Source organism: Urocitellus parryii, chromosome 1, assembly GCF_045843805.1.
Source record: "Urocitellus parryii isolate mUroPar1 chromosome 1, mUroPar1.hap1, whole genome shotgun sequence".
NCBI classification, from domain to species: Eukaryota; Metazoa; Chordata; class Mammalia; order Rodentia; family Sciuridae; genus Urocitellus; species Urocitellus parryii.
This window is the reverse complement of record NC_135531.1, coordinates 100,417,209-100,441,838: the sequence shown is the minus strand read 5'-3', so window position 1 is coordinate 100,441,838 and position 24,630 is coordinate 100,417,209. Positions and strand designations below refer to the sequence as shown.

Genomic DNA, 24,630 nt, shown 5'->3' with positions numbered 1-24,630 from the left:
CCCACATAAGGTATAGTCACAAGGTAGGATGAAAAAGCACTATATAATAGAAAAATTGGGCAATACCTTGATAGTATGATCAATATATCATCTAAGAAGGAAAGATGAATAATGTGTAACTGAGGACACATCACTTATTCCAGCTAAGAATACACAATCTTAATCTAATAATGAACAAACAGTAAACAAACACAAAATGAGGAATGGTCTATTAAAGGGGAGGAATGTTCTTTAGAATGTCAATGTTATACAGAAAAGACAAAGGAAGGCCTTGGAAATGTTCCAGATTAAAGAAGGCTAAAGAGACATGATAACACAATACTAACCATAGACTGGATTCTATACTAAAGGGAAGAAATACTATAAAGGAGGTTATTACATCAATTGACAATAAAATATCATTGTTAATTTATAAGCTGATAACTGGGCTATATTTATGTAAAAGAATATCTCTTTTTTTATATTTTTAGTTGTAGATGGCATAATACCTTTATTTTATGTATATTTCTGTGATGCTGAAGATCAAACCCTGTGCTTCATACATGCTAGGCAAGTGCTTTACCACTGAGCTACAACCCCAGCCCAGACTATCTCTATTCTTATAAAATACATGCTGAAGTAGTTGGAGATAAAAAGCCACAAAATATTATCTTATAAATGGTTCAGTTAAAAAAAGGAGAGCGCAAATAATAAAGCAGAAGAGGAAAAATATTAACAAGTGTTCTACCTTTATTTGTGAAATTTTTTTAAGTCTAAAATTAATTACAAAGTTTTTAAAGGAGGGATGGAAGAGTTAGCTTAAGAAATCACTGGTCTTCTCTATTTAAAGGGAAAGCCTTTCCCTGCACTGCATCCTGACCTATGCTCCACTCTACCTAAATACCCTAGTATTTTCTCCATGGCATTCAAGCAAATAGATAATATCATAAATGATAGCATTATCTATCCCCACCACCACCAGTGCTTTAAAACAAATAAACATCATTAACACTTCAAAGTGCTAAATATGTGCCAGGGACAGTGCTCTAAACTCTTTTCAAATATTAAGTCATTTAATCATAACAATCCTATGAGACAGATACTATTACTAAATTCATCTTATAGATGAGGAACTAGGGTATAGAGAAGTGAAATAACATGCCTAAGGTAACAAAGGTGGGTCAGTGGCAAAACCAATATTCACACAAAGACAGCAGCTCTTTAACACCATGGTGTCATGTAAGCCCTTCCAGAGTAGGATTTCTGATCACTCTTATATCCCCAGCAGCTAGGTCTGGACAAAATGCAATGAGTGTTTGTTGCACAAACCAAAAAATACATAGGTGATTCTGTACCCAAGCTTCATTATAAGTAGGGTATGCTGAATCTCATAATAAATTATTTTTACTACAGTCAGGCATGGGCACATGCCCAGAATCCCACATACTCGGAAGGTTGAGGCAGGAGGATTTCAAATCTGATGACAGCCTGGCAACACTATGAGAACCTGTCTCAATCTGCCATAGTCAATTCAGTGAGCTTCCCAGTAGCTACTGTAAATCTCTACATTATACATGCAGTCTACACTTAAGTTCCCAAAAGAAGATTAACATTACATTCTTCACGTATACTTGAAAATAATCATTTTATATTCTCTCCTCATCAGGCTGAGTTTTGTACAACTTTCCTACATTTTTCAACCCTTTGCTTATGATTTTCGTTTGACCTTTCTCTAAATTTTCCATACCACAGTTCAGTTCTGACATACAGAAAAACTGCTAATGAAGAACCAATGTATCTTCTAGAAGAATGGGATTATAAACAAACCCAACGCAACAAACCCAGAACTGCTATACCAAACATATTTAAACAAATTTGCAAGTGATCCTAATGCTCCAAATGTTGGAAAGCTTGAGTCAAAAATAGTGATTGTAAAATATGGATTATATCAGAATAACCAGGTCATTTTCAAAATATATGCACCTCCAAAAGATAGCCACTGTTACTTAAAGAATGTCTTAACCTTTAGGACAGAAAAAAGTTCATCACCAAGGAAAGATATTGTTTCAGACTTGAGTTAATGATATACCTTAATCTTGGATTTCCTTTCAGTCTGCCTCTCGTTTCTAAAAAACCCAAAAAACAAAAAACAAAAAACCCCCAAAACTACAATATTTATTTCTTTAGAATTTCATACTTCCTGCTAATAGCTTAAAGCATTTAGGCTCTAAAATTAAGAAAAAGTCATAGCCTTTTGTTATCAGGCTAATTACATAATTTGAGTCAAATTTCCTCAGATGTAAATGAATAGGGAATAGAAATAAAACCTACCTCATATTCCTGCTCACTGAAATAATCTGTTAAACATTTAGGATAGTATCCAATAAAACTACTTCAACTACCATTACTTTCATTTCCCTACAAAAACCTAATAGTGTTTTACCCATAAAGAGTACTTACTTATTTGACTAGATGGCTTTCAAAAGTCTGCCACTAAAATGGTGACAAAATTCTCATAATTTCCTCCTTCAACAGCCTAAAGTTGCCATTTTCTGATGTCAGTTATGTGTAGAAAATGTGTTGAGTTCTTTATATACTCTGCTTTATCACAACCACCTCACCAGAACCTGCTGTGAGGATTAAACGTACTAATAAAAGTACTTGAAACAGCAACTAAAACTAAGAGCTACATAATACTAGGTACTATTACTGCTGTAATAATGTCAGTACAGTAATAGTACTGGTTAAGTGTCAAATAGCATGAATTTTAGTAACTTAACTATAAATTATCAGGCCCTGTATTAACCTGGCCCTTGTCAACCTTTCCACAAACTCCAGTCTTCCTGATCATCAAATACTTTCAATTTGTTAGGGTCTGTAAACGGGGGCCAACAGAGGTGAGGCAAAGAACCTCACCCCCCCACTGGTGCAAAGGCCAAATTTGGGGGCCAACAGAGGTGAGGCAAAGAACCTCACCCCTCCACTGGTGCATAAGCCTATCCACAAGTATGGCTGTATGCTGGACCTGTAGTCAGTGACGGGTATGATCCAATTGCAGTGGGACCAACCTAAGACAGGAGGCTGACACCTTGAGGTCAGCTCATCTGATGACAGGTAAGGGCCATATGTAGTATTGGACAGCCTAACAGGCACAGTCCCTAAGCCACATGCTTGGTGCTTAATTAAACAGAAGGGGGGAGATGCTGAGAGCCATAGCCAAGTAGGAATGACGCATGGCATTTTTGGTTGAAAGGTGATGCCAGAAGCCATTGAGATGATAATGATTATGTTAAGATGTGCATTCAATTGGAGATTAGACCCCTGCTGTCCGCCTCAGTCTGCTACTTTGGAGCTCTCACCTCCCGGAGAGTTCCCATTGGTTGGGGAAGTGCGGTAGGAGGGAAGGAGGGAATTCCGGAGGAGGGATTTCCAGTTGGGGTAGTGTGTCCTGGGAGAAGGCCGCGTGAGTGGCATTCGCGGGAGTTTTGGAAATAAAATTTGTTCCTGCTCAATTGGCTTGTGATTTTGTGCCTAGCCAGACTGTGGCATTTGGTGGCCCGTACGGGAAGCCCTGGGACATGGGGGGGGGGGGTAAGTTGACGAGGAAAAGCTGCCCGTCCCTAGATAGGACGGGAACAAAGCTGCTTGTCCCTAGGCAGATAGGGCGAGAGGAAAAATGGCCATTTTGAGAAAACGGAGAAGATTGATACAGTATGTTTGTGTCTTGTTTTGTCTTGAAATGTTGTATTGTCTTTGTGACGAAAATATGGAAGGGGTGTTAAGTAAATTACTAAGGGGAGAAGGCACCCCAGTGGAACCAAGAATAGTTAGGGCATGTGTTGATAAGAGCCCAGGAACTCTAGTCAGAAAGAAAAAGAAAGTTCAGAAGAAGAAGGATTATCAGGGAAAAAGTTGCAGCAAAAGGCTATTACTGAATACTTTTTGTTAGTGGACTGGTGCGGCAGCTGCCATGTGCGCTAGCCGGTCATGGCGCAGCAAGGACTTTCCAAGTGGCAGCAGCCGGCTCTTCCCCACCCGGGAGTGGGACGCCACTTCGAGAGCCCAAATCCAAACTGACCCGGAGGCACAGTCTCACAGGCTCTTGCTCCCTGTGCCCAGTGGCAGTTTCCCGGACTCTCCCCAGGGCCATCTGGGGCTGCCCAGGACGCTGCAGGGGGAAGATGGCCTGCGTCCCTGAAGTTTGATCATTTCCAAGGCCAGTAACTACAATGGTTCTCCCACACCTGGAAGCTAATGAGTAATGAGCACTATTAAGGCTTATATGTGCTAAATTGTTCACAAGGTTGTTTTCTTAGCGCCTGCTGGAATACTACAGGATTTTCTTTAGCATCATTGCCAGAGTTCCTGCCTTCATCCCAGTGCCAGTGAGGACAAGGGTGGAAGAATTTCCAGTGTTGCTGAGAACCGGACGAGACTTCGGATCAAGCTAGCTGCCTGCAAAACTTACCTGGACTGTGATTTAAGCTAGCTGCCTGCAGAACTTACCTGGACTGTGAGTTAATCTATTGAGACAATGCTTTACCTGGACTGAGACAACAAACTGTAATCTACAACAAACTGTAACTCTTTGCTAACGGTGTCATTGCTGGTATAATTTTTCCAAGGGTTTCTTGCATGGAACCATCAATTGGCTTGGTATTGTGGCATTGTGTATCCTCCCCTTCTGCTTGTAGCAGATTATTTATGGTGTTTGTGTAAAAACCACTATGGTCGTTATTTAAATTAAACAAAAGGGGAAAATGTTAGGGTCTGTAAACAAGTCAAGATAGTGCCTGGCATTTTGCCAGAGGGAGTGGTTTGTGAAATAACGCCAGCCATTAAGTGTGGAGATTCCTTATTGGTTGACTGCTATATCTAGTTTATGTTAATTAAGATAAGCTGTGTGGAATGTATATATACCCCTCTTGTCCTACAATAAATGGCTCCCACTCCTGCTGTATCAATGTACACAAGTTGATCGTCACCCCCCGCCCCATTATTTTGCTGCAGCAGGACTGTGGAATCAATTCTTTATTTTTTTTTAATTTCTAAATATTTTTTAGCTGTAGATGAACACAATATATTTTTTTTTAATGTGGTGCTGAGAATCAAACCCAGTTCCTCACACATGCTAGGCAAGCCTTCTACCACTGAGCCACAACCCCAGCCCTAGTTCTTTATTTTGAAGCCTCTGTGCTTATGGTTCCCTATGCCTGACATGTTCTTCCCAGATTTTTTACATGACTGACTAGTTGCTTCTCATTATTCAGGCTCAGTTCAAGTGTTACCCCAAACTCTTTCCCTACCTCTGGCCTCTTGCAGCCCCTCTCTGGCTCATTACCCAACTTGAGTTTTCAATTATGATAAAAGCGATGAAGAAACTTCCACTTGTTTACTTTTGCATTACAACTACCCACTAGTGTATGGTTTCCTTTAGTATACTGTGGTACTACATTGTTCAATAATGATAGTATGCAACACACACTGGATAATTCCAATTTAGCAGCACAGTTATATGAACATTATCTGTACTAACTTTCTTAATCCTCACAATAACACATTTGACAGAAGAAACAATAATTTGTTAAAGTAGCAGAACAATAATTTGTTAAAGTAGCAGTAACACCAGGATATTTCTTATTCCCATTTTTATAAGAGGAAATTTAAATCTGAAGTACCTTGTCATTAAGTATTAATAGGTAAACAAAGGCCCTGGGTGAAAATCTATACATGACTCTTAAAAGTTATTTTAGTGGCCCTCAATCATAAAGGAATAAGTGAAGTTTAGGCCTCTCAATTTTCCATCTATTGTAGGAAATGTGCATTTCCACCACTTAAAGCATGAGAACCAAAAGCCTACTTGTGTGAATAGAAGCACACACAAAAAATTTTCACCAGAACACCATGCAAATACAAGTGTTTTTTTCTTTCTGGAAGTATGCCATCCAGATACACCATCACCTCAATGGTGAATACAAGACTGAAAATACTTTAAAAGGGCAAGAACGTAAAAAATGCTACCTATATATAGGAGGTAAATTGTTGAAAGTATGAGTGAAGACACCTAGATTTTAATCTAGACCCTACCACTATCCAGGGACCTTGCATAAGCCACTTCACACTTGTAAGCTAATTTCCTCTCAGATGTGGTTGGTTCAGTTTAAAATTTAGATCAACCTTAATTAAAATGGAAACTTCTTGAAGACAAAGACCATTTTTGGTCTGGTTCAGGACTTTACTTCCTACAAGTTTCATAGCACATGATAAATGAAATCCAATAGGTGAATCATCTCTAAATCTCCTATCTTCATTTATTTGCCAAACCATGAAATTCATTCAGGTTTCAAAACAAAGCCCCAGTTTCTGCCATCAAAACAGCTAAATAAACAGTTAATTTATAAATCATGCGAAACACTAAAACAAATGCGTTCTGCAAGCAACTTCTAACCTAAGAGGTAAAGAACCACCTAATCTAAAGCCCTATTAAAATCAGTTTGCAACAATGTCTAGACTATTAATAAGTCTACAGGGCTATTCATTTTTGTAAAGCTAAGATCTCTAAAATGCAAAGTGTTCCCTAATAAATCTATCTCAGACCTTTTGGGATCAAAATCAAAGAATAATTTTGCATCACTAAAAAGACCCCAATAATGCACTTTGATCATTTGTTAGTGTACATTTGAGAAGGATCATCAGAAGAATTTGAGACTCATCTCTGAAACAGGACAAAATTGTATTCCTGCCAAAGTAGGGATTTTTGTGCCAATTCATATTCATAATCAAAAAGACATTATTTCCTTCTAAACAATAACAATATCCACTTCCTTTGACAATTTCACTTTAAGTCCTAAACAATGATAGAATCCTCATAATCTACACAGCTCTTTTTTATTTACACAACAGCTCAATTCAGAATGGGAGTTGAATATCTGAACTGTCAATGTTCCCATACAAGGAAAAAAAAATAGCTAATACACATAAAGCATAGTGCCTCTTCTCTTCTGCAAAAATCACCTACGAAGAAAAGATTCTCCCAGGTCATTCTTATTTTATCGAATTTTAATTACAAATTCCATAGGCACTGAGGTTCCAAAGGAAGAAAGGTCACTGCACTCTTTAGGGCAATGGCGTAAGATCAAGACAGCAGGCTCTGGAGCCTAACTGCCAGGGTTCAAGCCACTTCCTGGAGCCACAATTCCACCCATGCGCGCCGGTTCTACAGACTCAACTTCGATGAGGCTGTTTGCTCGGGATGGGCTAGTAACTTAAGTGATGATGCCTCTGGCCTGTGGCCTGCAAAATGAAAATAGCAACTACTCCAAAGAATGGTTGTGAGAAGTAAATGAGAAAACCTTAAGTAAGGACTTACTGGCACATCGTAAGCGCCTAACGAATGGCTGCTGCAGTGACTATTCACAACTACAGAATATTATGCAAAAAAAAAAAAAAAAAAAAGATTCGAGAAAGGAAGAAAAGCCACACGAAGTTAAGGCTGCAAGTCATGTGGGAGACAGGCTAACAAGACAAACGCGGAGGCCCCAAAGGGCCGCGGAGGGCGTAGAAAAGGCTCAGCCAAAAAGGGCGAAAGGTCCCGGGAGTTAGCCGCCGAGTAAAGGGGCGCCGGTGAGGAAACCGGGCCAACGGAGCAGCCGGGAGTAACACTGATGTAGGCTGAAGTCGGCCGAGGCGGAGGCGGCACGCGGCTTAGGCGGGGCCCCACAGCGAGAGCGCCAGACCCTGCCCGCGGGTCGCGAGGGGAGGCGAGGTCCCACGAAACCCGCTGGGAGCTTCGGAGAACACACAAGAGGCCGCGGCCCGTGTCTCTCATTCAAGCCACCTTCTCCTTCCCCCTTCGCCAACCCCATGCGGTCCTCGCCCAGAGCCGCCGAGACTCCTGCCCACCGTCCATCCCGGATCTCCGCAAGCGGATGTAATCCCTGGGACTCTAGCGCGCCGAGATGTGAGGAAAGGGAGCGTCGCTTACCTGAGCTCCCCCGGGTTGAACCGCTCACCGTCCCCCCCGTCCCCGCCACGCTCCGCCATTACAGAGGGCCGCGTTCATCCACCCGCCGACGTGGCGCTCCTTATTGGTCAGAAGAATCATCAATCCCATGCGAGAGAGGCGGAGATATTTGCGCTCTATGAGATAATTGGTGAAACTGTCCATCAATCTTAAGGTTAGGGGTGGTGTCTGCGTTACTATTGGCCGAAGGGCCCGCCGACTTTGAAAGCGGTATTGAGACAGCCAGTTGATTGGTTGTCGGAGGCTTTCTGGGAAATGAGACTGTGGCAACGAGGAGCAACCGGCGCCCCCTTGCGGTAAGGAAAACGAGGTCCTCCCACCTTCGCCCCAGCCTCTGGTAGCCACGTGTCTGCTGGTTTCCAGGAGCTAGTTGTGGAGCCATGTTGGCCATTAGTAGCTCAGACTGAGACCACGTTCTTCGGGTGAACCAATCAAAATCGACAGAGGTCGCGCGTAGACCAATCACAGCGTTACTAAGGAACCAAGTACTTCCCAGCTCTACAGTAACTCTATGTATGCATATTATTAAATAATATACGATGAATGACAAACATACTTCCCAATTATGCTAAATAATTAGTTACCATCTTTGGTCATTATATAAGTTGCTGCATTAAGAAATGTAAATTGGAAAAGGGAAGAGTGCAATTTACAGATTTACCGTTTCCCACTCAGTCTCAAAATGCACTTGTCAAAAAGTGAAAGTACTGATACACGCTGCAAAATGGATGAAACGTGAAAACGTACTGAGAGGCCAGAAAGGCACATAGTATATAGTTCTATTTATATGAAATGTCCAGAATAAGTAAATCCATACAGACAGAAAGGAAAATAGCGATTTCCAGGAGCGGGGTGGGGTTGAGGAATTGGAAATGACTGCTAACAGGTATGGAGTTTCTTTTGGGTTGGTGAAAATGACCTGGAATTAGATGGTTGCACAACTTTGTAAATAAGCTAAAAACCATTGAATTGTAATGCTTAAGCAGTGAATTTTATTGTATGTGAATTATATTTCAATTTTTAAAAATCATGCTATGCTGAATCCCAGTTAAATATTCAAAGTCAATCATGTAGGATAAAAATGTTACAAAGGGCCGGGTCGGGGTGTCACACACCTGTCATCCTCAGCCACTTCAGAGGCTGAGGCAGGAGGATGGCAAGTTCAGCAATTTAGGGAAACCCTGTCTCAAAAAATATAAAAAATAAAAAGGGCTGGGGATGTGGCTCAGTGGTTAAGCGCCCCTGGATTAAATCCTCAGTATCAAAGAAAAAAAAAGTTCAAAGGCTGAAGGTGTAGTTTTAATCGGAGAAGAAAAGGATAATGAAAATTTCATTAAAGATGTGATGTCTAAACAAACTGTTGGGGCTGGGGATGTGGCTCAAGCGGTAGCGCGCTCGCCTGGTATGCGTGCGACCCGGGTTCGATCCTCAGCACCACATACCAACAAAGATGTTGTGTCTGCCGAGAACTAAAAAATAAATATTAAAAATTCTTTCTCAAAAAAAATAAATAAATAAATAAATAAATAAACAAACTGTTGTCTGCCTAAAAGTGGAGGTTGGAGGGGTAAGAGCCCTTTTTCAACATCAGCTTATCCCAAGTCCTGGCCAATTATTCTGAAAACATACTGGTACAGATGGCTCACCTCAAACCAGTTCCTTCTTGGTGGGGAAAAGGGACAACAACAACATCTCAAGATAGATCTTTCTAGAAGCTGAGTGATGGGAATATATAAAAGATGAAAATCAACCATCACTTGAAGAAACTCCTTACAGAAGTACTGAAAGTTTTATTACCTGGAAGTTTTTTTGGTGTTTTTTTTTTTAATTTTTTAGAGAGAATTTTTGATACCCATTTTTCTGTTTGTATGCGGCGCTGAGGATCGAACCTGGGCCGCACGCATGCCAGGAGAGCAAGCGCTACCACTTGAAACACATCCCCGGCCCCAAGTTTTTACTGTTATTCATATCTAAATTTAAGATATTTATATCTTATTATATACTCTTATTTTAAAATAGATTAAGAATATATACATATATATCACATTCATTTCATTGTTTCGTTGTTACAGTTTATTCACATAAGCATTTCCTTAAAATTCAGGCAGTCTGCACTCAATAGTTGTATAAAGCATGTGAATATCTGACCTGAGCTGTGACTACACCACTATTCTTTTTTTTTTTTTAATAACTTTATTTATTTATTTATTTTTATGTGGTGCTGAGGATCAAACCTAGGGCCTTGCATGTGTAAGGCAAGCACTCTACCTCTGAGCCATAACCCCAGTCCCAACACCACTATTCTTAAGTGAACCATTTTATTGAATCAATGTGTGTGGGGGGGGGAAACTAAAGAGACTCAGTTCATCTTTTTAGAGACCAAATGAACTTTCTATAGTCAAAGCTTGATGACTCTTCCCTTACTAATAATACATACTAATAATACATAGCTGTTCAGAATAGAATAATACCATCCATTTCCCATTGATAACAATTGAATTGTAGATCTCCAAAATTAGTATATCAAAGTGAGATGGAGAAACAGTGTTGGCTTAAAACAAATTATTGCATCAGAGTTTAAGTGCTACTATGAAGATATTTCCCAGAAGGGACCCTGGAGAAGTCATTTCGATGCAGAATCAGGCATTTTTTTAACTATTATTTTTTGCACACCTATCTCAAACCCATGGTAGGTACATTATATATATTATTTCTAATCCCCTCAACAGCTCAACAATGCAGGTGTATTCTCATTTTACAAATGGGGAAACTGAGGCTCAGATATTGTATGACTAGTGCAAGGTGACATTCACAAAGTTGATAAGAGTGGAAGTCAGGCTTCAGGTCCAGGTATGCTTCTTACACCAAAGCCAGTTGGAGACCACCAAATTGCAAATCTCACCCAAATCAGAAAGATATCCTGTGTAACGTGTCACTTGCTCCTCTTTCCTCTAGTTGCAAAGGACTTGATTTTCAGTGCTGAATCCCCAGATCCTAACAACACTCACCTAGAAGGCCAGTATTGTCTACAGCAAAGGTGCAGCTGTTATTCTTGAAACACTAGTCTTGGAAATATCTAAAAAGAGAAACAGTGCCATTTGTTTGTTGTTTGTTTGTCTTTAAATACTTTTTAGTTGTCAATGGATCTTTAATTTTATTTATTAATTTATATGTGGTTCTGAGGATTGAACCCAGGGTCTCACACATGCCAGGCAAGCACTCTACCACTGAGCCACAACTCCAGCCCCAGAAACAATGTCATTTGGATACACATCCAGCTACCTCACAGGCATCATGGATAGCAGTTGCTGATAGGCTTTGAGTAAATGAGATCAGGATTCTATAGTTCTGGCTCTAGTGGGCTGGATTGTAGCTCAATGGTAAGAGCACTTGCCTGCCATGTGTGAGGTACTGCGTTGGAGCCTAAGCACTGCATTAAAAAAAATAATAATTAAAATAAAAAGGTGTTGTGTCTAGTCCTGGCTCTGCCCACTATTGGCTTTATAATCTTGGACAAGTTACTTGACTTCTCATAGCTTCAGCTTTTTGATTTGAAAATGAATTATTATGAGGTATAATATGTAAGCTATTTACCATGGCATACACAGCAACTAAAAACCATCACTAAGTAATATTTGTTTACAGAATTGGTTTAAGACTTCTATGATTGGAGTGTTTATGTCCCCCCAGAATTCATATGTTGAAATTCTTACCCTCAATGTGAGGAGCTGAGGTATTTGAGAGTAATTAGGTCATAGGGGCAGAGATTTCAAAAATGAGATTTATGCCCTCATAAAAATGAACAAAGAAACCAAGTGTGTTGGTACATGCCTGTAATCCCAGTGACTCTGGAAAATGAGGCAGGAGGATTGCAAATTTGAGGCCAGCCTCAGCAACTTAATGAGACCCTGTCTCAAAATAAAATATAAAAAGGGGCTGGGGATGTGGCTTAGTGGTAAAGTGCCTTTGGATTCAATCCCCAGTACCAAAAAAAAAAAAAAAAAAAAAAAAAGAATGAAAAAGAAAACAACTAAACAAAGAACCCTCACTCTTTCTGCCACATGAGGTTAGACAGAAAAAGTTTATGTGAGAAAGAGGACCGTTACCAGACACCAAATCTTCTAGCACCTTTTTCTTGGAGTCACTAAACTCTGTTGGTTAAAATCACCCAGTATATGGTATGTTATTATAACAGTCTGAAGGACTAAGACAGATAAAAAATTATAAGACAGATAAAGCATTTTGTCTGATAGTGCTTTACAAAGGTCAAAAGCAAGATACTTTTTAGCTTTTTGCACACAAATATGTGAAGACAATGAGATAAGTAAGAGATAACATCTGGATAAATATTACTACAAATAGGAAACATGAAAACAACATGCAGGATTACAGCAAAAAATAACAATAGTAGTTTACATTTCCTGAGTCCTCAGTATGCTGAGCATATTATATAAGCATCTCATTTAACAGGTAACATATCGACCATTTTCTATACAAGGCACTGCTTTAGCATTTTATTTTTAATTTTAGTACTTGGGAATTGAACCCAAGGAAACTCTAACACTGAGCTACAACCCCAGCCTTTTTTAATTTGCTTTTTTACTTTTTGGCACTAAGTTTCCAAGGCTACCCTTGAACTTGTGATCCTCCTGCCTTAGCCTCCAGAGTCTCTGGAATTACAGGCTTGCACCATTGTGCCCAGCAGTTATTATTTATTTATTTTTGCAGGGGGGCGGGGTACTAGGGATTGAACTCAGGGCACTCAATCACTGAACCATATCCCCAGCCATATTTTGTATTTTATTTAGAGACAGAGTCTCTCTGAGTTGCTTAGCACCTTGCTTTTGATGAGGCTGGCTTTGAACTTGCAATCATCTTGCCTTATCCTCCCGAGCTGCTGGGATTACAGGCATGCACTGCCTCACCCAGCTGTGCCCAGCAGTTTTAAGCTCTTTGAATGTGTTAACATATTTCAACCTTTATATAAAAAAAAAAACCTTATGATATAAGCATTGTTACTATTTCACTTTATAGATAACACAGACACAGAGAGATTAAGTAATTACTCCCTATCATGCAGTTAGCAGTGATTGAGAAAACTGGAGTTCAGACTGAGGCCATCAGGCCCCAGAACCCACGTTCATAACCAATACGCTCTACCTCCAATCAGCAGGATACAAAGTCTTCCCGTGCTATTGCCATTGTGTACCAGTGTCTGAAGACAGCCAGCAATACTTCTTTAGCTGGCATCTCAGTTGTGCCTCCCTTCTATTACTTCATTGGACTGTGACCCAATTATGGAATTTAGAACAAAAGTTTCTCACCTCCCATATTCTCCACAGGATCTAAGAATGTGAGAGAACTCAGAAATCATTATGGTAGTGTTGACCATTCTGTTGAATCAGCAATGGACTGCCTGAATGCAGCTGAGAATTCCTGAACTGAAGCAAATGCATCTTCAGAACTCCAAAGATATGCCTTCAGTAATACAGAAGGGTCAACAGCATAAAACAGAGCATTTGCCTCATAACTCCCACAAATAGAAATCAAATTATCTATTCAATCATGAGGTGGAGATCTATTCTATGAAAAAAACTTTTTATTTTTATTTTTTGGTTGCAAGGGAAAGAATCGAAAGTCAATGCCAGTGAAATGGGTATTGGTTGAAGAAAGAGAATTCATGAAATCTATGGACAGGAAGACGAGTTGGCCTGACCTTTAACAGGAGCTGCAAGGCTGCAAGGACCTGAAGAGCTTCCCTTCTCTGCCTTTCCTTCCTGGGCCACAGGACTTCTCCCTCCTCTTTGCCTGCTCTTTCTGCAAGCCCATGTCCTACCCTCACTCATCCTATTTAGTGTGGATAGAAAAGCAACACCTAGCTTGCCTCGCTGTCTAGTGACTGCACATCACTGCCAAATCTCTTATTATCTACAAGTACAAATTCTTCAGAGAGAAAAGAAACGGATTGGTCCTTGGGTAGCCAGCATATTAGCTGGTGTTGATTTGTATGTCATTCCCTGCGCCAATTTTGTGTAACCAGAGTCAGGTCATAGAGCACTGCTGACCTTTTCAAAGTCTGAGTTGAGAAAGGCAGTTGCACATATTTTCCACAACCACCCCTGGGTGACGGTGACTCAGCTCTTCCTCCAGATTGGCTCCTTTCTTGCCTCCTTGATTCCATTCTCTGTGATCAGCCAGTTAAGCCTCTTTAACTCGGGTTTCTTAAATCCTTTTAAGGACTTCTCATTGCCTCAAGGGTAAAGAACAGACTTTTGACATTGTCTTCATAAGCCTCAAAATCCACAGCATGCTCATCTCTGCAGCTTTATCTTTCCTCATTGTTTTATAAGTTCTAATCATATTTGATTTCTTTTAGTTCCTCAAAGACTCCCATCATCTTGGATGCTTATCTCACATGTTTTCTCTCTGCCCATAATGCTCTTCTTGCCCTCTTCACCCAAATAAATTTTTCCTATCTGAATTATTTATCTACTTGTGTATAACAAATCATCCCTAAATTTACTAGTTTAATAACAAAATATATTATTCCCCAGCTTCTGTACATCGGGAATCCAGGTACCACCTAAGTATCTTCGGCTAAAGTTTTCTCCTGAGGTTGCAGTTGGGCTGTGGGCCATGGTTGCAGAGACCACATGATGCTGAAGGATCTGCTTCCAGGTGTACTCACCTGGTTATGGACAGGTATCATTTCATTACAGGTTATTAGGCTAAGGACATGCCACACAGACCTCTCTATGAAGCTGATCACAATATGGCAGTGTTCTTCTGTTACCACAAGTAATCTAAAAGAGGGAAAAAAGAATGCCCAAGACAGAAGGCCCAGACTTTTGGTAACAATATTAGAATATTCTAACCACTTGTTACTACATATTGTGGCACTGAACATGCTGTGCATGATGTTTTACATATTTTATATTTTTGCCTGCCAACTTATTGTTTTTGATGCTGAAGTATCTTGAAGCAAATTATAGACATAACATTCTACCCCTAAACAATTCAGTATGTATCTCTTCATAAAATCCTACAATTTTCTACACAGCAAAAATATTTTCAAGTGAGGCATAGTGGTACATGCCTGTAACTCCAAACACTCAGAGGCTAAGGCAGGATGATGGCCAGCCTCAGCAAGTTAACAATACCATTTCAAATTAAAAAAAATAAATAATTAAAGGGCAGTGAATATATCTCAATGGTAGAAAATCCCTGAGTAAAATCCTCAGTACAAAAAAAAAAAAGTGTGTACACACATTTTTTCAGATGTAACAAAATCAACAGTAAAACTAAATTCATATTTAAATTTATCCAGCTGTCCCCAAGATGTCCCTTTCAGCAGTTTAGCCAAATTAAGGTCCAATTCAGAACCATGCCAAGATACTCTGAAATTAGAACAGCCCCTTTTATCATGACACTGACTTGCTGAAGGCCAAGCTAGTTTTTCCTTCTGGGTCTTTCTGATTGCTTCCTCTAACCCTTGTGTTTTCTATAATTTCAGAAAGATCTGAAGATTTGATAATGTTTAAGTTGAAGATTTATTTATTTTTATTTTTTTAATATTTATTTTTTTAGTTGTAGTTGGACACAATATCTTTTATTTTATTTATTTATTTTTGTGTGGTGCTGAGGATTGAACCCAGGGCCTCACATATTTCATTTATTTTAAATAAATAAAATAAAGGTATTGTGCCCAACTATAAAAAAAAAAAAATCCCTTGGATAGTGACTTCAGACTCCAGTTGAATATAGACTCTACTGCTGAGCCACAACCCCAGCCCAAAGTTGAAGATTTCTAACAGGAGAACTTCATAAATGTGCTATGTATTTCTATTGTATTACATCGGGAGACATGCATATCTGCTTGTTCTACCCTTAGTGAAACCGAGATTGATATGGGGAACAATGATAACAGTTCAAGCTTCCATGGTAATTAGAATATTTTCTTCATGATATTATTTTGGCTTCATTCATAAATTCAGTTAACTATCCATAAGGTTAACCTGTAATTTATTATCCAAACCATCACACTGAGACTGAAAAGAGCACTATTAATAATTATACTTGGACAACAGTCATAAACTAGGACCATCTCAGGCCAAATGGAATGAATGGTCAACCTTCATGTCAACCATTAACCTAATGATTTAAAACTTTTATCCTTTCCTGAATCAATACTTTCCTTGAGGGCAGCAAACTAATGATTTTCTAATTTTATATTACCTTCTACATTTACTTGCTGACAGCCTTCTGCAAATTAGATATTTCCTTCAATAACAGGAGCTAGTTACCCTAAAATACTATTCTATTTTTTAAAGTAGATAAATGCTTAATTCTTTTCCTTCATCAATTTTCAAAACAAAAGATGATTTGATAAGCATCTCATCTGGAAACAAATTTGTTTTTCTGATTTCCTCTTTAAGTATTATTCTGATTCATGGATTTTTAATAGAGCAAATTGTTTTCAATCAACTATAATCAACCATTTGATGCTCAGATTTCCATATATTATCCATTTACTTTTGTTGTAAAGTTGTATATCATCGTTGTTGTTTGGATATGAGCTGTCCCCTGCAAAAGCTCATGTGTTAATGCAGGAATGATCAGAGGTAAAGTGATTAGATTATGAAAGATGTGGGCCTTATCAGTGGATTAATCCTGTTAATGGATTAATAATTTGAATGGATTACTGAGTGGTAACAGTAGCTGGGTAGGTGTGGCCAGAGAAAGTAAGTCACTGAGAGATTGCCCTTGAAGATTGTATTCTGTCCCTGGCTCCTCACTGAGTCTCTTTCTGTTTCCCCACTGGGTAGCTTTCCTCAGCCTTGTCCTTCCACCATGATGTTCTACCTGAACAGGCCTAGAGCAATGGAGCTGGCTGACAGTGGACTGAACTTTCAAAACCATGATCCCAAAAGAAACTTTTCCTCCTCTAAGCTGTTCTTGTCAGGTGTTTTGGTCACAGTTACAAAAAGCTGACTAAGGACCCTAACTAAGAATGAAGTAATTGAGTTAGGTAAAGATCACTCAGACAAGGCTGGGGTTGTGGCTCAGTGGTAGAGCGCTTGCCTAGCACATGCAAGGCTCTGGGTTCTATCCTCAGCACCACATAAAAATAAATAAATAAAATAAAGGTATTGTGCCCAACTATAAAAAAAAAATCACTTGGATAGTGACTTCAGACTCCAGTTGAATATAGACTCTAAAAGAGTAGGAAATGTGGTCATGATTTTCGATCACTGTTTCCCCTGAACCTAGCTCAGTGCCATTCAATAAATAAGTCAGTGAGCAAATTGATTAATTGATGATCATTTCTGATTGACACAAAATCATTCTAACACTTACTGAAGACTTTCCCATGAAATAACATATCTGGATTAGCTTCAAAATAAATAAGGGTGGGATATGAGTAGAGGGAGATATAGATGAAAAAAATACGATTGACTATTACTTGATAATTCTTGAAGCTGGATGATGAGTAGATGCAAGTTTATGGTACTAACCTCTCTGCTATTTAATGTTTGAAAAAGTTCCATTAATAGAGAAAATATTCTAGGCCCTTGAAACATTAAAATACAAAGAACTGCATAAAAGTATTTAAACTGATACACAAAAAAATGTATCTCTATCCTTGGTCTATGGTCTGACAGCAGATAAGAAAAGTAAAGATGAATCATGATACAAGATAATCTAACATAAGCTAAATTAGATAAAATAATTAGATAAAATAAATAATAAATGCATCTTCATAGAGGAGATAATAGCACAAATATTGCGTTTAACTTTTTATTGGAAAGTGGACAACAATGGTAGATGTGATTGTTTTTTTCTTTTATTCTTTTCTCTTTTTAGCTGTGCTGGGAGTAGAACCCAGAGCCTCATGCCTGTGTGATGCCCAAACTAATAGGAAATGCCCAAACTTATAGCAAATGTGCTGACCACAAAATGGAGGGGAAAAATTTGTGCATGAATCTTTTTTTTTTAATTTTATTTTTTATAGTTGCTCGAGACAATACAATGATCTTGACATATCATACATTTGATTTAATGGGGTATGAATTCTCATTTTTCTACGTGTACAGATTACAGGATCACATTGGTTATACAGCCACGTTTATACATTCAGCAATACTAGTGTCTGTTGTATTCTGCTGTGCATAAATCTTTTAGAAGAAAAGATACCTACCAAGGAAAGAATTGTTCAAGCTGATAAAGGTGAGGAGCTAGATAAAAAGATGCTAGATGCCAGAACATGCTGGGGTACAAAGAGATATCCCTAAAAAATATCATTTCTAATAGATGTAAAAGAAATAAGGAAAACAGAAAATCACCACTAGAACCACAACAGTGATACCTGCTGCAGGCAAAATTCACTGCTGAGCACCAAAAGTTGGTAACTTTTTCAGAAAAAAAAGGGAGTTGTTTTAGAGCCTCAAAATATCTCCACCCAAAATTTACAAAATCTTGGAGTTATTTTAACCTAAATTCACAAATTATTTATACTCCTCCCTCCAGAAGATGGGAGTTTAAGCCCTTCTCTTTGAGTGTGAGTTGGGCTTAGTGACTGGATTTCTAACCAATACAGTGTACAGTGAGAGGGGAGAAACCTGGCAGACATCATATGAACCAGGTGACAGAGGCCAGTATCCCTGACAACATGCATGCCTAACACAGGGCATTCACCTCTGTGGTATTCCTCCCCACACAACTTCAGTCTAAACTGAGGCAGCCTTAAACAAACCCAGACTGAGAGATAATCACCCACCAGCACTCTTCAAAAGGGCAAGGGCAAGAAAAACAGAAGACTGACAGGTTAAGTAACAAAGGAGACGTGCTGGCTAAATGTATTGTGGTATCCTGGACTCTATACGGAAATGGAAGGGTCACTAAAAAAGGAAACTGAGGAGATCCAAATAAAGCCTGTTGTCTAATATTTACTTCTCATTTTGATCAATATTCCCTGGTTATATAATAAGTTACTATTAAGAGAAGTGGGGTATGGAGTATCTCTGCACTAACTTTAAAACTGTTTTATAAATCCAAAATTATTTCAAGATAAAGATTTTAAAATTTGTTTTAAGTACTGTGAGGATGGCCTTAGGCCTGAGCCTAAGCAACTCCATTTTAAAAATTCCAGTTGGAAACCTGCAGTCTCTCCAGGCACACCTAACAGATCCTTCTAGTATGGCCCTCAGGCACAAACAAGTCACTTCTCCCCACCCTGACAAGCTCAGAGTGAAGCCTCTGGCAGAGGGTAAGGCTCCAGAAAGAGGGATAGGCACTTGATAAGAGGGAAAGGCGAAAAGATTAGGTTAGGGACCCCCAGGGTAAATGATATCACTGGGAGATCTGGAGGCAACTGATAAGGATTGAAAGGGAGGTCAAAAGTCCCAAAGTTTGGTATAAATAATAGAGCAAATTAACAGACATTCAGCCAGCTGACAATAATGCCCTCACACTGAGAGCCTGATGAGAGCCTGGACAGACATCCTAACACTTTTCAAGTTAAACACAAGATTTGTGCTATATTATCTCCTCTATAAGGATGCACTTATTATTTATCCATCTAATTTAGCTTCTGTTAGATTATCTTGTATCATGATCATCTTTACTTTTCTTTTCTGCTGACAGATAAGATAAAGCTATACCTTGAAGTATTGCTGATCCTCTGCATTCTCCTCATAGTTCTCAAAGTCTACAGCCATGCCTTGACCCATGCCTTGACCCTGGTGAGAGCCGCAACTTCTCCCTACCACCCTCCACCCCAAGAGAAGCCTGCCTTGGTTCCTGTCTAGTTACCATGGTCTGAGTGAGTGTGCATCTGCTGGACTTGGAGCCTAAGGTTTGAGACTTTTGATCTGACACTTGAACTCAGCACACAAGGGGAATGTCTGTCATGAGCCTGTCCGGATTAAGTGTGTTTGCAGTGCTTAGAATTACTCTAGAATAGTTTGCTGTGAATTGATTATGTCTATTGCAGTGCCTAGCATTAAGGATTGTCTTGATTAAGGACCTGTAGAGTAATATTGTGTTGAGTGATTTGAGTGAATAAAGCATTGAAAAGGGCAGAATCGCATGGACATTCTTTATTTCTCCCTTTCAACTGCATAAATTGCACCTTTTGGCCATCATGACAAGTACTCAAAAAAAAAATTTTTTTTTTTTTGGTACCAGAGACTGAGGGGTATTTAACCAGTGAGCTACACTCCCAGCCCTATGTTTTATTACTTTTTTTTTTTTTTAGACAGGGTCTTGCTAAGGTGCTTAGGGACTTGCTAAGTTGCTGAGGCTGACTTTGAACTTGTGATCCTCCTGCCTAGCTAGGCCTTCTGAGTCACTGGGATTACAGGCATGCAGCACTGTGCCCAGCCCTCAAGGATCAACCACAGCCATACTATAGTGTATGCCTTAGCCTGTCCACCTACAAAATGAGAGGATTGGATAAGATGCCCATCCAATGGTATAGGCAAGAAGTATACAATGATGCACAGTGGTGCCCCCAGAAAAAGCTCATTTGCATGAGTCCCAAGAAAGTTCCCAAGTTACCCTTGACCATGAAAAATACATATGCACTCCTAGCTTTACACTTTCCCCAAATAGATTTTGTTGGCAAAATGGGAGTAGCACCAAAGTCAAGAACTCTTATATTAAACTGAACACATAAAGATTCATCATAAACCAGAGTGCCAATTTATTAATTTAGAAGGAAAATTACAACTGTCAGATGGACAAGATATTCCTGTCCTCCCTGTAGGCAAACTTACATAACCAGCAAAATCATCAGAACACAGCTCAATGAGATTGGAAGAAGGACAAGGATAGTTAAGTTTTTCTATTTAAATTTTTAATGGCTTCAGTCCATGATAGCCCAATAAATCAGTATTCCAAACAGAAACATATCTTCCACTCAGACCAAATAAAGATGTATCTTCCATTTGTGCCTGCCCATGCGTTGGCAGAACTCTGCCCAACTGAAGACTTACATAAATAACTAAGCCTACTTGTCCAGCTAGAAAGAAAAATAAAGAGGTATGTTCTTTACCGTTGTGTTCTGTAGAAAACAAAGAAAAGACAGTAATTATTATTATTAAAGTCATAATAATAATTGTCCGTCAGCAGACAGTGAATAGTTGGTGAGCTCATGAATTTTCCAGACCCTTAAGAAAATTTTATGGATATCTGGGATCTGTGAGCCATGGATTAGAATTCTGCTTTAGAATGACCATCTATGTTTGAGTCTACAATTTTCTTCCCAATAAGCTATCCTATGACCATTTAAGTATCCACTTATTAAATGATGATCACATTCTCTAAAATTACCCTGATTTGTGTTTTTCTTGAAATAATCAACAAATCACTCACAATCTCTTGGTCTATTAACACAGATGGCAGCTGAGCATGAAGGCCCACATTTGTAATCCCAGCTCCTCGGGAGGCTGAGGCAGGAGGATCTCAAGTTCAAAGCAAACCTCAGCAACTCAGTGAGATTCTGTCTCAAAATAAAATAAAAAGGGCTTGGAATATATATTAGTGGTAGAGAACTTCCAATATACACAAGGCTATAGGCTTCAATCCCCGGTACTCACCCCACACACGTGAAACAGATGACTATGCTTAAATCCATTGTGTGTGCATTTTACTAGTTTAAATCTCAGAAATTTTAATTTGTCCCAGAATAATTAATGAAACACAGTCTCTTGGTTTATTAACATAAATAGTTAATGAAATCCATCATGTAAAGTTGGTGCTATTTCTTTCACTGAATTTTGTGGGGAGAGGGGTTGATTGAGACCCTGTCTCATTTTTTATCAACAACAGTGACCTCTTTTGTAGTTCATTACAGCTCTACTATTTATATTTTTCTATTTCTCAAAATTAAAATAACAATAATAACAATACAATCTCAGGGATCTATAAAGATACCATTTAAGACCGTATCATAATAACAATTGTTTCATATAAATTTTTCATATACAATTTCCCCAGATTACCATCTTGAGAAGTTATGGAAACAAAATGGAGACTGGGAGAGTTTAATGTTCTCAGGGCCACATATCCAGTTAATGGCAGAGACAGGATTACAACATCATACCTCCTCAATGAAATTGACTGAAAGCTCCATTACAATTGTCTTTTACATTTACAAAATTCAACACCTGTATTATGTCAGTAAGCACCACACCAGTCTCAGGATGTGGGGAGTGTTGATAATTCTTTTTATTATTATAGCAACAACTCATCATTGTAGAAGTTATTCAAACTCTTCTCCACGCGTCAAACATGTCAGATTAAGTGTTCCATCTTTGGATTCAGAAGTCTACCCTCCATCCATTTATTTGTCCATTTGGCCAACATTTGTGTACGATGATCATGTGTCACTATTGCTAACAACGCAAGTGTGTGGAACACACAATACAACAGAAGTAGACAAACAAACCAAATGTTCTTTGCCAAAATGAGTGGCCTGTATTAACTAAGCAATTAGCATATGCAGGCATTTTAATGGAATTTCTCATTTAATTCCTCCTGATAATCATACTAACTATCCCCATTTTACAAGTGAGGTGACTGAGGCTTAGAAAGGCTAAGCAAGTTGTTTAAACTCACACAATTTACATGATGTAGTTAGGCAAGCCCACACTACCAATATTGTCTCTGAATCTTTATGTCCTACTGCTTAGAATCAAATAGAAACACAGACACAGGAACTGTGTTTGGAGAAAGGTTCTATTGTGGAGGTGGAAACCGAGGAGGCAAAAGGATCAGAAAAGGAAGCTCTAGAGCAGCTTTTGGGGAAGTAATTTTAGAAGCAATAAGAATGTCACCAAGGCTAGATCATTGGTATACAGGATAGTGGCCAGAGATGGGCCTAAAAAGGTGGATGGGTATTTTATTCTGCAAGTGATAAGATGTCCGTAGGTAAGAGTTTCAAGTGCAGGAGGGACGACAGATCAGTTTTGCTTCTTAGTATGCCCACAGTGAGAATGAGGAGTTAGAACAAAGCAAGCTTGCAGTTGGGGAGACAGGGGAATGCTGCTGAGGTTGATCATGATGAGATCATGAACCAAGACAATGACAGTGCAGACTGAAAAAAAGAGACAGATTTAGGAGCTATTTGAAAGTCAGAAGCCAGCATGGTGGGACATACTTATAATCCCAGCAATTCAGGAGGGTTGATTGAAAGTTTGAGACCAGCCTCAGCAACCCAGCAAGACCCTCAGAAACTTAGCAAGACCCTGTTTCAAAATAAAAATAATAATTATAATAAAATAGCTGGGGATGTAACTCAGTGGTAAAGTAACCCTGGGTTCAATCCCTAGTACAAAAATAAACTTAAAAAAAATTAGAATTAATGAAACCAGGTGATTGACTAGATTTGAATGTGGGCAGGAGGGGAGCTTTGGACAACATTAAGATTTGTGACTTATGTAGCATAGAAATAACTTATCCACTTCATAGACCAGGCATAAATTCTAATACAGACTTGTTCTGGTTATAGACTTGGGTTTATGCTAAATCATAACCCAATCCCCTTGTTAGTGAACTCTCATCACCAGACACTCAGGATTTTTAGAACAAAATAGAAAGTGAAAGAATGTGGAAATTAAATGAATTACCCACACCCCAGTCACTTGCATCAGCACATCAAAACGTCATGACCTTTGAATCAAAAGTTTCCGGAACTGACATGAACAATCACAAGTCCCTTTATGCAGAAGAGCTTGTCAGACTAAAATAATAGTAAAATATAAATAACAAGGCTAAATACCATTGGTAGAATTCACTGTTAGTGATTTGATTTCCTCCCCAATTTTCATTACCTTTTTAATTTGTACAGTTCTAGATAAAGAAATGGAAACAATGGTAACGAGGTGTAAGTCCTGTTCTTAAGGAGGTTATGGTGTAATGAGGAAGAATAAGAAGCAAAAGTGTTCAGAGATGAAAAGAGCTTCAAATGAAAAGAGCTTCAAAGGGGATGAGCTCAGATTCTGGGAAGCCTACCAGAGGGGCAGGAGACCATCCTTGTGGGCAGTGTGCCCTCCTTCTCTCTCTTTTTTTTTTTTTTTTTTTTTTTAGAGAGAGAGAGAGAGAGGGAGAATTTTTTTTTTTTTAATATTTATTTTTTAGTTCTTGGCGGACACAACATCTTTGTTGGTATGTGGTGCTGAGGATCGAACCCGGGCCGCACGCATGCCAGGCGAGCGCGCTACCGCTTGAGCCACATCCCCAGCCCCATGTGACCTCCTTCTCAAAGTCGACTGCTTCCCTGGAGGAAGTATGGAAGAGCCTTGCAGAAGGCAGAACGGCCTGGGATGAAGAAGGACATTAGATTCTCTTGACCATTTTTCCAGAGGATGTTTTGATGCAGCAGTACTGAGAAGTAAGCAATCAATATGCAAGGACAGCTGCAGTTTCTCTGTCATAGTCTGTCTGGTTTTGGTTCCTAGATCTGCCTCTTACTAGCTATGTAATTGGGGGCAATTTATTTCCAGTGTTTCTGCCACAGTTTCCCCCTCTTAAGATGAAAATAATTTTATCTCCACAGAGTTGTTATCAAGGTTAAATAAATGTCAGCCCATTTGTGTTGTTGGGAACAGGGCTCATAGTAAGTGCTC

At 39.1% G+C, this 24,630-nt stretch overlaps 1 protein-coding gene across 6 annotated transcripts in view; it reads right to left on the bottom strand.

Annotated features, from left to right (window-relative positions):
- Positions 1-8,097, bottom strand: part of Tcerg1 (transcription elongation regulator 1) — a 65,140-nt gene extending 57,043 nt beyond the window's left edge. For 4 of the 6 annotated variants that reach the window (XM_077801011.1, XM_026384355.2, XM_026384356.2 and 1 more), the window contains exon 1: positions 7,964-8,095. In XM_077801011.1, the coding sequence (XP_077657137.1) occupies positions 7,964-8,022 (59 nt within the window). In that variant the 5' untranslated portion in view covers positions 8,023-8,095. Of the gene's footprint in view, positions 1-7,963 lie in introns of all 6 variants that reach the window. The other 2 variants (XR_013343992.1, XM_077801018.1) reach the window with 2 other exon arrangements.
- Between the last annotated feature and the right edge of the window lie 16,533 nt (positions 8,098-24,630).